Source organism: Paramacrobiotus metropolitanus, unplaced genomic scaffold (assembly GCF_019649055.1).
Source record: "Paramacrobiotus metropolitanus isolate TYO unplaced genomic scaffold, Prichtersi_v1.0 Parri_scaffold0000152, whole genome shotgun sequence".
NCBI lineage: Eukaryota > Metazoa > Tardigrada > Eutardigrada > Parachela > Macrobiotidae > Paramacrobiotus > Paramacrobiotus metropolitanus.
In genome coordinates this window covers 133,244-148,713 of record NW_026570372.1, presented here as the reverse complement: position 1 = coordinate 148,713, position 15,470 = coordinate 133,244, and the positions used below count along the sequence as shown (strand labels likewise).

At 41.5% G+C, this 15,470-nt stretch overlaps 3 protein-coding genes across 3 annotated transcripts; 2 read left to right on the top strand and 1 right to left on the bottom strand.

The window, feature by feature from the left end:
- Positions 1 to 4,013: 4,013 nt before the first annotated feature.
- LOC129599677 (uncharacterized) lies at positions 4,014 to 7,290 on the top strand. The gene is made up of 4 exons (XM_055497985.1): positions 4,014 to 4,616; positions 5,295 to 5,492; positions 6,117 to 6,197; positions 6,569 to 7,290. Exons 1-4 carry the CDS (start codon positions 4,282 to 4,284, stop codon positions 7,131 to 7,133), a joined length of 1,179 nt encoding a protein of 392 aa, XP_055353960.1. The 5' UTR covers positions 4,014 to 4,281; the 3' UTR covers positions 7,134 to 7,290.
- Positions 7,291 to 7,477: 187 nt separating this feature from the next.
- LOC129599674 (uncharacterized) lies at positions 7,478 to 10,643 on the top strand. The gene is made up of 3 exons (XM_055497983.1): positions 7,478 to 8,296; positions 8,378 to 8,637; positions 9,099 to 10,643. The coding sequence occupies exons 1-3, from the start codon at positions 8,004 to 8,006 to the stop codon at positions 10,037 to 10,039; spliced, it is 1,494 nt and encodes a 497-aa protein (XP_055353958.1). The 5' UTR covers positions 7,478 to 8,003; the 3' UTR covers positions 10,040 to 10,643.
- Positions 10,172 to 15,319, bottom strand: LOC129599693 (uncharacterized). The gene is made up of 7 exons (XM_055498004.1): positions 15,278 to 15,319; positions 12,936 to 13,356; positions 12,718 to 12,868; positions 11,438 to 11,721; positions 11,211 to 11,287; positions 10,769 to 10,983; positions 10,172 to 10,680 (listed from the first exon to the last, which is right to left on the bottom strand). Exons 1-7 carry the CDS (start codon positions 15,317 to 15,319, stop codon positions 10,527 to 10,529), a joined length of 1,344 nt encoding a protein of 447 aa, XP_055353979.1. The 3' UTR covers positions 10,172 to 10,526.
- Positions 15,320 to 15,470: the final 151 nt, after the last annotated feature.

Here is a 15,470-nt window from a genome sequence, read left to right as displayed (position 1 = left end):
TTGGGCGGTACACTGGCTACAGCCAGCCTTGTGCGGTACAGTGCCGTACCACTGGTCCACTGCACTACAGAATGCAATGCACAGTGCCCTGACTGCACAGTGCACAACTTACTGTTTTTTAACGCTGAACTGGATTCGTCCGGTAGAAATGGTGCGTGTAAAATAGTTTTCATAATATTCAAAAGCTTCGCATAATAAGCCAGGCATACTCATTTTAATAGCAGTCCTTACTCCTTAGTGTTCTCGACCGACTTCTGAAGGTGAACATGGAGAAATTGTTCTATGGAGCTTGGAAGTGACCAGTGGTCAGCGACGATCGCAGTGCCATCCATATTGGTGCTTTTTAGCGGAAGCTGCCTCACCCTTTTGAAAGCAATCCCAGAGAAAATTCTATACATCTGCACACCATGAAACGTTTTTGGACTGAATTCGAAGAAAAAGGTACAAGTACTTACAATTTATGTATTGTACAGTCTGTAGCTCAACCGCCGCAGCATTATTAATTGTAAGTAATGTACTGCTAGCCATGGGCGATGCTGGCGATCATCAATGAGAATCATTTGCTATTCCAGTTTAGTTAATTTGTAACCGGAAAACGAACCTCGAAAATCATTGAGCGCAGGACTTTAGCTTTCAGTGCAATTAATGCATTACTACTTTGTAGATGACTAGTTGACAATTGAAACACTCGTAAGACCACACTAATTACTGTAGTTTGATTTGGAGAAACGAAATTCATTATTGTCAACATATACTCTATTTTACGAAAACATGCATACGTACATAAGGTGCACCTTGCGCGTCAATCGTCGATCTGTAGCTAGGCGGAAGTGATGGAACAGGATCAGGTAGGATCCTTCGCCGGTCCCTATTACATCAACATAAAATAGTTGGCAACTTGGCCGAATACGTCCACCATGCTGCAGGGTAAGCGAAAAATTAGATAAATTTTGTTATCACATACATAGTATAAAAGCTCGTGATACCGTTAATTGATAACTTACTGCTTCCACTGACGCTTTAATATATAATTTATTTTTGGGAGCAGAGCATCATGTGCACAAAATATCCAGTTTGTACTTGTACTTACGTTAACGTACTGTATCATTAATTATTGTATTCATTGTCGGTCCATGCTGCTCGTGTTTCAACTAAGTGCAATTGAGTTAACCCTTCCCGTGCAGTGCAAAATAGCGGTAAGGGTCTCCTAAATGCAAAGCGCCTGAAAAATCTACAAGGTTAATATACTTACCCACACCTTGTTCCTGTTTCTAAATCCGATGGGGAAGTATCGTCGAATTAAGCCGAATGCCATGCGGCCAGTTTTGACCTACATTGATCTCCAACAATTGCAATAAGAATACCAGAAAGAGGAACCGAATTCAAAGGAATATAAAAACATAGGTACAAGCAGAATACAGAAAGATTACTGTTTGTACCACATGACAGATCTAGAGACGATTTACTGTACTTCTATGCATTAACGAAACGATGATCACGATCGGCGAAGGTACGAGGGATAACAATATGAATCACTGGAGGCCACGAAGCATTCGTATGAAATGTTTGTACTTCACAGCTGGTAGAATCTTCAATTTAACGAAAAAATGCAGCCGCTGTTTTCGGTACGTTGAATGGAAGACCTAAGGTTCGAACGAGCTATCGATTACGGGTGTTTTTTCAATGCTTAAACTTGACCAATTTAATTAAATTAGTTTAAATCCGCGCAGGCGTGTGTGTATGGACAGTGGCTATTGCCGCATAAAAACTAAACCTATTTTAGCAAAAAAGTTTATTATGTGAAGAAATAGTCCGTTGTTTTCGTTTGGTTTTGGACTCTCGAAGAAAACTTTAACAACTAGGATTCCTGTGACGAAGGTACTTGAAGAAATGACGACCGATCTAATACAGGCCATATTGTCCTTGTTTTTGATTAGCTAACGTTTAGATTTAACAATACGCACATTTAGATTATTATTTCTGGTCGCTGAAAATGTTGTACATATAATATTTATAAACTCACGCGGGGATCGTAAAGAAGCAATAACGCTAGATATACAGTACAGTACCTATTTATTGTTCTTAAGAAAGAAGCCGCCTACAGCGTAAGTATGCATGTGCGTGTCATACTTCGAAATTAGTGGGGATAATTCTTTATACAGTATATAGAATAACAAGATAATCATACTCATTTTATTTATGTGTACAGTGTAAGTAAGTAAATATTACATGTCGCATGTGACATCTGCATCGCGCGGGAACAATTTGAAATTCAGCCTCTCCCTCAAGTAAGCTGTTTTTAGACGTGACCTTTACATACACGTGTAACTAACGATAACAAGCATGCCACTCCTTATATAAAAAAGAACCTGTTGCATTAATTATTAGGTGATAGATAATTGTGTGATTTATATTGGCAGAGACCCGGTTGGGGAGAATTCCTGTATGCATTAATTACGAAGCAGACGTCTCAAGAGCTATTTGGCCATGCAATCCCATATAAGCGAGCCATCCGCTATCCGGAAATTGAGACGTTGTAAGGCTGTATTGTGCTTGAGTCTGTATGTCGAAATAGATCTAGAAAAACTACTCGACGAGTATTATTATACTCGTGTAAGTTATGTTTCATAAAGTAGGGGAGCGTGTAAAATTAGAAGACAGCCAGCGCAGTGTGACAAAGCTGTACTTCGAATGCTGCCTTATATGGGCTCCCCCTGTATTACTCTCCCTTATCTGGGCTCCCGGCTAGTTAGCAATACCCGTCAAATTGAATTTATCGGATTATAGCAAAACCCTTTTCTACTTCTTTCAACCGGATTTACAAGTGAGCACACCAAAGAATTCCGAAATTTCACATCCGATTTATATTTATATATATTATATATATAATAATATTTTTCATTAATTTCAACCGGATTTGCCAATGAACAAACTGAAAAATGCCGAAATTTCTTATCACCGAAAATGCCGAAATTTCTTTTAAATTTCTTATGCCGAAATTTTTTTTATTTTTTCATGGGGTTCTTAGTGCATTTAAGCGGGCGACGTTTAGAAAGATCTTAAATTTAGAAAGATTTTGAATTTTAGAAAGATTCTGAATCTGCCGTTGATGCAACCTGAGCATTTTGAAAGAAACTAAATGCTACAAAAGTACTGGCAAAATAAGTATTTTATATAAATCAAAATTTTCAGTCAGGCATAACACTGATAACAGCTGCGAAAGTGTGAGTTATAACGCAACCGCCCATGTAGAGGTTTGCTCATATTGCCCGGGAGCCCAGATAAGGGAGAGTAATATAAGGGGAGCCCATATAAGGCAGCATTCGAAGTATCGGTTTCAAGCGTATTGAATTATCCAAGTCCCGAATAAAACAGCAAAAAAATCACATAAGTTAAACTCGAACCCAATTCGAACGTAAAACTATCGCTAGTTGAGCACCAAGCCCGTTCAACCCATGGTAGTTTTAAATTTGACCTGTATATTTTTCTACATACTGTTTTTTTCTCGGGAGTAGAAATACATTTTTCAAGTTTTAATGCGCAGACAACATCCGGTTATTCGTCCCATCCGGACCGGCCGGTTATACATATAGAACTATAAGCAGACTCCCAGTTATACGAAGCTATACCTTTTGTGCCGCCATCATCCCATGCAGTGTTTGTACTAGATTTGTTATAATACAAATATAAACGGTTTTCTGCAGTAAACGACATTTAAACGTTAAACGAACAGTATTCGGTATTCCCGTAAAAAACCTTTTTTTTCCACAAAATCAAATGATTTTCCTGCAATACTAGTGTATTCTATAGAAGTATCCTTGCTGCTGCGAACTGGACGTACGGCAGAGCCGCTGTGGCGCGTTTTTAACGTGATAGTTTTGGAGTTTAGTGCGCGTTTACAACAAGTCCTTCCCACTGTCACCGGCTTAGATGTTCCGGTTAGATCGAGAAACGTTGTACTACAAAGATTTCCTCTTATACATTTCCCAGTTGGCAGAAAACAGACAACAGTGTGCAATGCTGCGATTTAACACTATCCACACCGCAGCCTACTACTTCCAGTGATAAAAAACTGCATCGATATTTATCAGCATGGTTTATCTGTGTGATCGGTGTCCTATGCGACAGCCAGCATTCCGGTAGTAGAAGTATGGCAACAAGTGCGCTTATATTCGATCGGCACTAAACGCTGACACATTGCCGGTAGTACGGAATTCGTTGCTGATATTTAGCACAAACCGGATTCTATTACTAACATTATTTCGACATTTTTCCTGTAAAATGGCTGAATTATTTGAGTTCACCAACACCAACAGCAATGATTACTCCAACTATCTCAACTACCAGCCCGAACCCAAAACCCTGGACGTCACTCCCCGACAGATCCTGGCCTTGGTGGTGGTGGCGGTGGCCAGTGTCCTGTCCATCCTGCTAAACAGTATTTTATTCTGCGGATGTCTGCTGGTCCAACGGCCCAAAGTGGGCTTCGATGTGCTGGTGATGAATCTGCTGCTGGTTAACTTTTGTTTAACGGTTTTCATCTATCCCTACGACGTGGTCTCCTATATTGTCCTGAATAAGGCCTGGCCTTTCGCTGAATTCTACTGCCATGTTAGGCAAGTCGATGACGAGGTTCTTTATGCATAATATGACATATATTACATTGTCCACATTCCACAACACCCAGCTGTTCTTAGCATTTTCACTTAAAACGGAATCTCGCGCAAACTAAAATTTCTTTAGATATTACATCGGTAACAAGTGCACCTGTATAAAATATACGGCAAGTTTACTTTACCGGCAACTTTGTGTAAACGTTTCCGCTTCAACTAAATATACAGAAGCCGGAAATCGCTGTTGTACACAGATCGTTATCGATTGCGATTGTTGAACCTACGATATTCGTCAACAATGCTTGTTGTCCCGGTGGAACTTTTGGAAAAAGTATTTCTTTGCTTCTGCATTTTTTTATGCAGGAGTACGGGCGTTAAAATAAATCAACTTGGAACGTAGCAAAAAGACCGGCAACTACATTACTAAGCAAAACTTTAGGCGTTATTTAACTTCTGAACTTTTATAAATAGTAACTAGTACACTAATTAGTGAAACAAATTATTTTTCTTCTTCTCCTTATTTGGTAGTTTTAATTATGCGTTTCTTATGTTTTTCGATAGATGTGCTGCGTCTCTGTGCAAGCTTGAAATCCGATAGATTAATTCGCTAAATGTGCCGTAAATGCCATCAAATACTCATCGGTAATCGTCATAAGGAAATGAGATAATGTGTTTTTTCAGCACATTCTTCACATCGTTCCTCCCATTTGTTGGCTGCTGGAATGTCTCTATTATGGCACTTCAGCAGTTCTTCTCCCTACTGACCATGGTGCTCGATTGTGTGCCAAGTTCGAAAAGCAAGACCACGGCTGTGCTGCAGAAATTTGCTCCCACGGTCCTGGTATGGTTACATGGCTTTGGAATACACTGTCCTATAGCGTGAGTCTCAATATCTGTATGTCCTGCATTAATTCATGAAGATTCGGTGCTGCACTCTAGTTGTAAATGAAAAATTATTCATTAATTTTCCAGCTACATACACAGAACGGAGCATTGGGAGCGCTTGCTGCTCGTGGTGTAAACCCGATGCACCGGAAGTACAGTTATACAAATACAATCGCATTTATTCGCTTCATTTTTATGTGTCAGAATCAGGATCAATAGTATGTTGGCCGCTTGCTGTTTAGCAGTCATAGTGTTCCGCAAACTCACTTCCGGTGCATGTATGAACTATGAAGCTTATGGGGCATTGAGTATACGAGTCATATCTGTATATAATATAAGGTTAATCTGTAAAATTATGATAATAATTCTAGTTTGATTCTACGTAGATCTTATTATAAAATTAAGATTACTTCATCTACAGTCTGTACGTTACATTTGGAGTACTTCGAAAGTACATAATAAATCGATTTAAGATTTCAGAAATCGTGTAGCACCGGAAATGATCTGACTTTGCTGTACGAGTCTGGCTTCCTATAAAAAATTGACTGCGCGTAGTCAGAGTAATTTACTTAAAGCTGGATCCGTCGCACGGTGTACCGGGCTATTTCTTTTGTACAGTTACTCATTGTGGACCGTACAAACAGGACCATTGACGTGTGCCTTGGAAGGTGAAAATGGATTGCTTCATGACAGTATTTGGTACGTGTGGTTTTTGCGTAATCTAGCTATGAAAGGTTCTTAGTTAATATGGAACTATACGAGCAATTACAGTACTTCTGATTTCGGTAATCGTTCCGATTTAATTAATGACCCCTTTTCTTGAACCATCTTCTGAATTACATGCGACTTATCTATGTACAATATTGTCGTAATAGCGAAAGTTTCATAATTTTTGGAATATGACAAACTTTGCAGCTGTTCACGATTTAAGCCAGTTTAATCAAATGTCTTAGCCGATGACCGAGTGCTTCCATAAAAACCTACCGCGATTCATTTGATTAAAATTTAAATGTTACCGGTGTTATATGTGCTGTATAAAATTTACGCGAAATAAATGCATTGGCAAACAGGTACTTTTGGATCCCGCTGTCGGCCAGCGTCTTTGGCCTGATCGCCATCGTGATCGTGGCTTTCGCCACACTGACCCGCATCCCCGCCGTCGATCAGACCAACCACCACTTCGACCCGGTCGTCCACTGGTCGCAACACAGCCCCACCCAGGTGGACAGCGCCAACGCCTTCTTCGACCCAACCGCGCTGGATGTCGGCCTGATTGTGCCCGATCACGACGATCATGAGCCGCCCTCCCCACGGACGGACGCCGAGCGAAATCCCTACGGAAACCGTAGTACGACGGCACCCGCCGTGGAACCCGTACCGGCGGAGATTACGTTGCACAGTCTTAAGGTCACCCTGTTACTGACGGGGACGTTGGCGGTGTTCACCGGACCGTATGCGCTGTTCCTGATGATCTTCCATTTTAACCTGCACAATCCCGAAACGCCGCTGGAAGTGTGGTTCTGGGATGTGGGCTTCACGTTGATGTGCTGCAAAGCGCTGGCCGAACCGCTGCTGCTGCTTATGTTCGCCAAATACCGGAAGGCGGCGGCATTCTGGACCTGGCGCAAGCGCTAACAGTTACGTAATATTAAATGCGAAACTGATATTGTGTAAATACTGGATGGTTTTTTGGGAGTGTGTGGAACTGTGGATGCTATCGAGCTAAAAATCAAGATCGCATTTTTGAAAACCAAAGTCTGTCGAATTTACGTAGGCACCATGAAAAAAAAAACGTTTTAATTTTGCCGCTCATGTACTCGCCATCAATATTAAGTTCTACTTTTGCCGGACGCTTTCAAAAAAAGCGAAAGAAAAACAATTTGTTGTACGAGTATATTACGCCTTCGTTTTGTGATACGCACGTGCACACCCCAACAAGCACACATGCGCAAATATAGATGCAGTTATATTCAAATAAAATTACGTTAGATGCCTAGTAATAATAAAATAAACTACAATTAAATGTATTAATTAAATTCAATGTATTTACTGTAATTACTTACCTGCACAAATACGAGTATCCGGATCCCGTAGCACAAGTACCTCGGATCACAATCATTTTCGCGCTGACATTCTGCAGCGTTATGCAGTTTAATACGGTACACAGCTGTCTGCGGTACTTCCGGTTCCGGTTAGGGCGGAGCTAGTACGGTTGCGACTAGTTTTAACTTCACGCAGTTCGCGGGCACTGGGCATTTTCGGACCAATTTCGGTAGTACAGTAACAGTTGCATTGACGAAGGGAAAATTTTGCGTTGGAGCAGTTTTCATATAATTTTTCAAACTGTTTGAATAATTTTTACACTCTTATCGCAAGAAACTGAAAGTTTCGGGGATCCGTTATTAGTACTTCATAGTGCTATCAGTGATTCAAAGATTGATTTCAGTGATTCAGCTATCACCTATCAGTGATTCAAAGAATTCATGACTTTCATGTTGTTGTAAAATGTTGGAGAAGTTTTACCCCTTGCTAGCACAGTCGACCCGAAGGTCCCGAACTCTGCTGAAAGCGTTGAGAGCAGGCCGACCAGCAAACATTCAACAGTCTCTTGGTTTGTCTACCACTGCTACAGACGATGAAGACCCAGACCGAAAGGCATCCCCTCCCATGTCTGTCACCTGCTGTCGCCTCATCGAAGCTCTGCGGAACTCCATCAGTTCTTCTCCAGTTTCATTCGGTGTGTTTCCTCGTCCTATCGAGGACTTCACTCTGTACTACGGTAGAGGCACTAATGCCAGGTAAAATCCACATACAATGTTCGTATTACAGCGTAATTACACTACTACGCATATTATGGCAAATATCCTCGCTTTCTGCAGACAGCTCTCCCTGCACAATGCCAGCACGGACGAACTGGAGCATCTGTCCCGTGCCTGTGATCCAGCCAAGTTTGGACGGAATACAGAGGCTGTTCTGGACGAATCCTACCGTAGGGCTGGTAAACTGGACGTCGACGTGTTCGCCACGAAGTTCGACGCGGAACGGTCGGGTTTGTTGGGACGGATAAAAAGCGATCTGCTGTCGGGAGAGGAGCATAACAGACATGTCGAAGCGGAATTGTACAAGCTCAATGTCTACGGTAAGCACTAACGCATCCTGTCGGAATCGCCGACGGCACTTGGGTACAGTACTTTCTTTACCCACGTTGCGCGCGTAACGAAACTGGCAAAATTTGATTGGCAAGTTGAGTGAAGAAATCTGCTTTAAAAACAGCCCAAACAATTTTCAGCTATTTTAATGAGTACGAGTACAAATACTGTGCTCGTAGTCTTAGTAGACGTAGGTATAGTATACGATCGCCAAAGTAGCTGAACGAAGATATCCAGAATATCGTCGGCAAATCAGCTGGTGTGGTTTTGCTGCAGAAGTATTCATAGTGCATTTAAAATAAAAAATCCAAACGTCAGAGCAGGGTAGGGAAAACGGTGAAGTACAAGTCGCGATGCAGATGCTTTGGTTGATAATTTGATTTTCATGAAAACTTTAAAATTTCACTCATGCACAAGTGATGAAATAAAATGTGCTGTCTTTTTGTTATAGGAAAAGACGGCTTCTTCAAACCGCACAAGGACACACCGCGGGGCGTCAACATGTTCGCCTCCTTGGTTGTCGTCTTCCCCACCCCCCACGAGGGCGGTGCTCTAGTCCTGCGTTCGGGCGATAAGGAATGGACGTTCGATTCGGCCAAGGAACTGGCCGCCCTCCGTTCACCGTCCATCGCGTACATGGCCTTCTACAGCGACGTGGAGCACGAGATTCTGCCGGTGCAGAGCGGCCACCGCGTTACGCTGACGTACAATCTCTACTTCGCCCAACCGACCTTCCCCGAGTTTAGCATCCCAGTCAACCAGGCCTCCTTCGAGAAAGAGCAGACGTTCAAAGCCAATTTGGCGAAGTTGCTGGATGAGCCGGATTTCTTACCGAAAGGCGGACTGATTGGTTTTGGTCTGCAGTATCAGTATCCGATTGCCGTTGATCTTAAAAAACCGTTTGGATCCACGATGGAGTATCTGAAGGGCAGCGATGCCATGATTCGCCGCGTGTGCAAGGAACTGTCGCTGCCCATCCAGCTGAAGGTGTACACTCAGGACGACCGGGAAAACGTCGCCGTTTTAACGGATCATGTTATTCAGTTTAAAGAGTCCAGTTGGGTCGATGGATATGTTTTTCAAGAATTAGCCCGTGAAAAGGGTGCGATTGTTCTTCTTAATGAGGACAAGGGCGATAGTGATGGTGAAGACAGGGATGATTGTGATGATGAGGATTGGAGCCCGGACCTTGAGGGCATGGGAGGTGTGAGCATCCAGTGGATTACGGAAATGGCACAACGAAACATCACTAGGACCGCGTTTGTTTTTCACGGAAATCAACCAGAGTTAGATTACTGCTATGGCACCATGTGCCTCATTGCGGAAGTTGGTCCTGCTGGAGACCGAAAGACCCTTCGTGTCCGGCCAACTAAAAGCCGCGATCGCAAGTGAACCGTATGAAGAATGCATGTTTGTTTTCTCTTTCGAACAGCATGCATTAGTAAATGTGTGCCGCAGCAGTTTGTATCATACTTGGGACTACACATGCAGCAGGCGGTACACTGGGCTGGTGTCCCTGGAATTTTTTTGAATATGGCACATTTTGGGGTATCTACTATCCTGTACAGCTTTTTGGTACTTACTTATATCACCGGGAAATGATGCCATGCTGTTTGGTGCTATAGATGCCGATACACACGTATCCTTTATGCCGAAAAGTATTAGATTAACTACTGTAGTTTTGGCTTTTAGTCGGAGCGCCGAATTTCTCAGTACCACATACAACTAAACCGAAAGAAGTCCATCCAGTGCACGCTTCAGCACACAATGCCACCCGGCAAAACGTATGCAAAATGTGCTGCTTAAATGCGGCGAAACCGAGTTACACGAACTTATTTCCGTTTTAACGAAATACGATTGCTTTTAACTAGTTTCTAACTCACATACTGCGCAGTTTTACAAGTTTTTCTAGTAGACCACTGTTCTCTTTGATTCGATGCTGTGTAGAGGCTATTTCTTCCCCGACAGCAAACAAAGCCTCTTCTTGAAACGCCAGTTCCCGTCGCAGTTTTTCTAATTGCTGTTCTTCAACTCTGGAAATAACAAAAAACTGTGCACAGACACAATAAACTGCAGTTACTTGGCGTTATTACAAATGCCGGATGTTCACTGCTAACATACTTGGACGCTGTTTCGATTTTCTGTAGCAATGCTTGGTGTTCTTCCAAGTATCGTTGCCTATCCTTATCCATGTCTTCAAAGTCTTCCGGGAGGATCTCCAGATAAGTACCCAGAATATCGGTTAGACGCGACACCTTCTGCAACGTGTTGCACACGTCGTCGATGTCTGTCTTAAATCTTCCCACTTCCTGTTGAGCAACAGCGCTGAGGACACCCTGGAGACAGTAATTGTTAACCACAATAATACTGTGCCTTGCTATATGGTATTCACAATCAGAATTATCTATGAGTACTCGCAGTTATGGAGGGTGCAAACAGCGCAAAATGGATGATAGTGCATATCACATCACAGTTTTTTCGTCGTTTAGAACTCGGAATCGATGGGCAAATAAATCCGGTAAACCGCACAGCGAGCTATTAAATTCACAGAAATTACTGATACCTCGTCTTCCTCGATTCCAGTGGTTTGAATAAAATCTTTTTGTGCGTCGCGCAGATTAGCAACCAGATGTCCAGCCGCTAAAGTATTTTTAATGTTTGCAAAGTATTGTTACTATAGAGAATCAATTTAAATTTTAAGCTTACAAATCAGAGAGTAAGCAATCTGCATCGTATCAGTATAATTATAATTATTTCACTTCATTGAACTACGAGCACATTGGGTAGTACCTGATTGGTGTCCGTTGGTTGTGCGATAGCCTGCATCCAGCTGACTGAAGATGATGACCTCAGGGGCAGCCAGTTCCTGTAGTAGCTGCTCGTTGTCTGCCGTCTCCTCATCTAGAAATTTAATGTTGGCCGGCGGGACATCTTCAGGGAGTTCGCCTTCGCTCGGCGCTAACGAGGTGCGACGGGAGCGGTTGGCTGCTGTAGGCGGGCGTTGCGGGGCCCGTTTGGCCGTGGTTGGGCGCGCTGCGGTGGTTGGGCGGGCGGCGGTGGTTGGGCGCGGCTGGCTAGATAGAATATACTTCGAATGCTGCCTTATATGGGCTCCCCTTATATTACTCTCCCTTATCTGGGCTCCCGGGCAATATGAGCAAACCTCTACATGGGCGGTTGCGTTATAACTCACACTTTCGCAGCTGTTATCAGTGTTATGCCTGACTGAAAATTTTGATTTATATAAAATACTTATTTTGCCAGTACTTTTGTAGCATTTAGTTTCTTTCAAAATGCTCAGGTTGCATCAACGGCAGATTCAGAATCTTTCTAAAATTCAAAATCTTTCTAAATTTAAGATCTTTCTAAACGTCGCCCGCTTAAATGCACTAAGAACCCCATGAAAAAATAAAAAAAATTTCGGCATAAGAAATTTAAAAGAAATTTCGGCATTTTCGGTGATAAGAAATTTCGGCATTTTTCAGTTTGTTCATTGGCAAATCCGGTTGAAATTAATGAAAAATATTATTATATATATAATATATATAAATATAAATCGGATGTGAAATTTCGGAATTCTTTGGTGTGCTCACTTGTAAATCCGGTTGAAAGAAGTAGAAAAGGGTTTTGCTATAATCCGATAAATTCAATTTGACGGGTATTGCTAACTAGCCGGGAGCCCAGATAAGGGAGAGTAATACAGGGGGAGCCCATATAAGGCAGCATTCGAAGTATAGATATAACTGTTTTGAATTTCGCGTTGAACGATATGCTACTTAAGTGTATCGTTCATCGTATTTGCGCACAACGAATGCGCTTGCTATGGTACGCATAGCAAGCGCATTCGTTTGGTGCAAAATGCAAATGTATGTACAGTATAATAAACGATGGCTGTCGTATAAAAGTACAACAGCAGTAATAATATAGATATTGTATAAATAAATGCATGTACATATGTATAAGCCGTGTTGTTGATACTTCTTCCGTTATCCGCTTGGGTTTTTGATTTTTCAGTTTTACTGACATTTATACATGTACAATACATAGTTGCTATAATTCTACTTATGTACTTGTTCTGTTGTACGGATGTTTCATTTTTCGTCGTGACGCCCTGATTTTCGACCTTCGTGGCCGGTCTATCTTTAGCCGGAAGTTGGACCGGTACTTCTACAGGTAATGCCTTCGGAATAGTCACTACCCGCGGTTCCGGCCCCTTTTCTTCTGAAATCACAACCGGCTTCATGAAGCATCTTACTTTCCCTACCAAAATTCACAATTTGTGTTATACCGGGTATGGGTTCCCTCGCCCGTACAGGTACTTCTACCGTGTCATCTGCAGACTTTTTTCCCGAATCTGTAGTTTCTGCTCGCAGCGGAGCTTTATCCACAGCTTTCACCGGTTGCTTAGCCGCGGCCGGTTTTACGGGTGCACTGTGCAACTTCGCCGGAGCTTTGTCGGTTTTGTCCGGCTTCGATCCTTCATCGACCTTCAGGAAGGCGGCTCCCTTGGGGAAAGTGCCGAGGTCGACCGTTCCTTTGCCTTTGCGGATCTCCCGTATCACGGCAGCATTGTCCACCTTTTTTGAGGCAAGCAGTTTGCCCAGACTTTGTAGGAGGGCATTGGTTTTTTCCGCATCTTGACCGGCACAAACACGCGCTGGTTTCAAACCGAAATCACTTCCGGTAGCCGTTGATACATAGTTGATAACCTGCAATGCGGTTACCGTTCGAATTAAACAAAACTGAAAACTTGTGTTCTGAAAGGTATCAACTATCAAGTTGTCACAGAGAGTAAATAATACTGCAATGTAAGTACAATCAATTAAACTACTGTACATGTGTAATTAACTAAGAGATTAAAATGTAACAACCAGTAAAAAGTTGCCCGAACACTAATAATTATTACAGTAAAGTCTACTCTAGTAATTAATTATAACGCTTTAGCGATAAAGAAGGCTTTGGCGTCCTTATCGTTAGCCACCGCTAAGGTTTTAAAAATTTTTTATAATATATGGTTTTGAGTGTTTTTTTGAAAAGAGGTTTTAAGGTTTTAACAGTTTTTAATAGCAAAATTAATAATATAGAGTTTTGACAATGATTTTTCAGAAATGAGATTTTAACAGTTTTTAATAAAAAATTAATGATATTCGGTTTTGACAGATATTTTTTAGACATTGGTTTAAAGGTTTAAACAGTTTCTAATAATAAATGCATAACTTGAGTCACTTGACTGTGATTTTTCGAGAAGAGGTTTTGAGGTTCTAACAATTTTTATCAATGAGACTATTAATATATATACTTGTTGTTTTTGACATTAATGCGGAAAATCAGTCCGGCTCACAAGTCAGCACACAGCTTCCGGCTTTCGTTGTCGGCAGATTTGTGCAATATTTGAAGGTTCGTTTCTAACCTTAAGGTGAAATATTCTATGTAAGTAGTGTAAGTTTATTGGTTGTTTGATTTTGCTCCGGTACCTTTTCAAAAACTTGCTGGAGTGCATTTCATCAAAATTATGGCTTCGCATCTGCTTTCCGCAGCTTTTAGTTTTTATGTGACAAAACTAGCAGACCCCCGCAAATTGCGCGGAATAAGTCCGCGAAGAATTATTGCCTTTTCATCACTAAACGCAAAACTATAAAATAACGATCACAAATGTTATTTTAATGAGCGAAACCTAGTGCAATTTAATTTATTTCCACTGGTGAATGTTTTAATGGCTTAACGTTTTAATGGCTCAGATTACGGAATAACGTTAAGCGTAGAAATTTGAAAGTTTACCCTCAAAAATTGCCATTTCCATGTGTACCTTATTAGGTTTCCATGTGTACCTCGTACCTGTAGTTCTAGCTACAGACAGTAAATAAATATTAAATAAATAAATTCAAAGATCCACGTCTGCCGCTCCCGATTTCCGGCAGCATTTTCCTGATCGGCGCAGGCGTCCCGTTACAGCACTGTTACTGTACATGTACCACAATCACTGCCGAGAGCTGGTATTGTCCAACTTCCCGTGTTTTATTTTGTTTTGGTTAGGGAATCATATATAAAAAAGTATTCGAGAAATATAATCAAAATTGGCGTGCTTCTCACGTCAAACTTTTTGGATGTTGGATCAAAGCGTTGGAATTTATAACAAAATTAAGTCGCTTAATTTCTGCAAAGGTTACTGGTACAAAATTCTAAATGGAATTTTAAATTTCATCGATGATTTTAGCGTTTAAAGCAACAACAATTTTCATGACAATTGTATTAACATAATAATTAGGTCAACCCTTTCCTTTTAAATTTTTTGAAAAGCAGGAGGGCCAATTCGCCCAAACACTCGCGCTCGGAGCGAAATTTCCCGTCATCACTGTGAATTTTAAGTGTTTTAATGAGTCGGTACATCACGCGCCCGACTCACTGTTACTACAGACTGTATTTTCCGCCATTCTGAACTCCAAATCTGTCCGTAATAACAATCTGATTCCAGATTCCAGTATTTGACCGACGACCACCGCTATTGCCCACGCTTAATAATAAAAAAAACCAAAATGTAGAAAATATCCAAGATGGCTGACCGACTAATTTCTACTGACCACTGACCAATTACATACACTGGACGACAAAAAGAAGTTGATGAGGCGCGACCGCACACTGGCCGGTCGATTTCAACTTCTTTTCGTCGTCCATTGTAACTATTAATAGTTACAATGGCAGATACAATATAAAGGGGAAATTACAGCTTCAATACAGTATAATTTTGTCATAGTTTTGAACTCAGAAATTTTCTAAGTCTTTACAATGTTAGCAGACGTTGCAGTTGCCACGGGTACTGCAGACT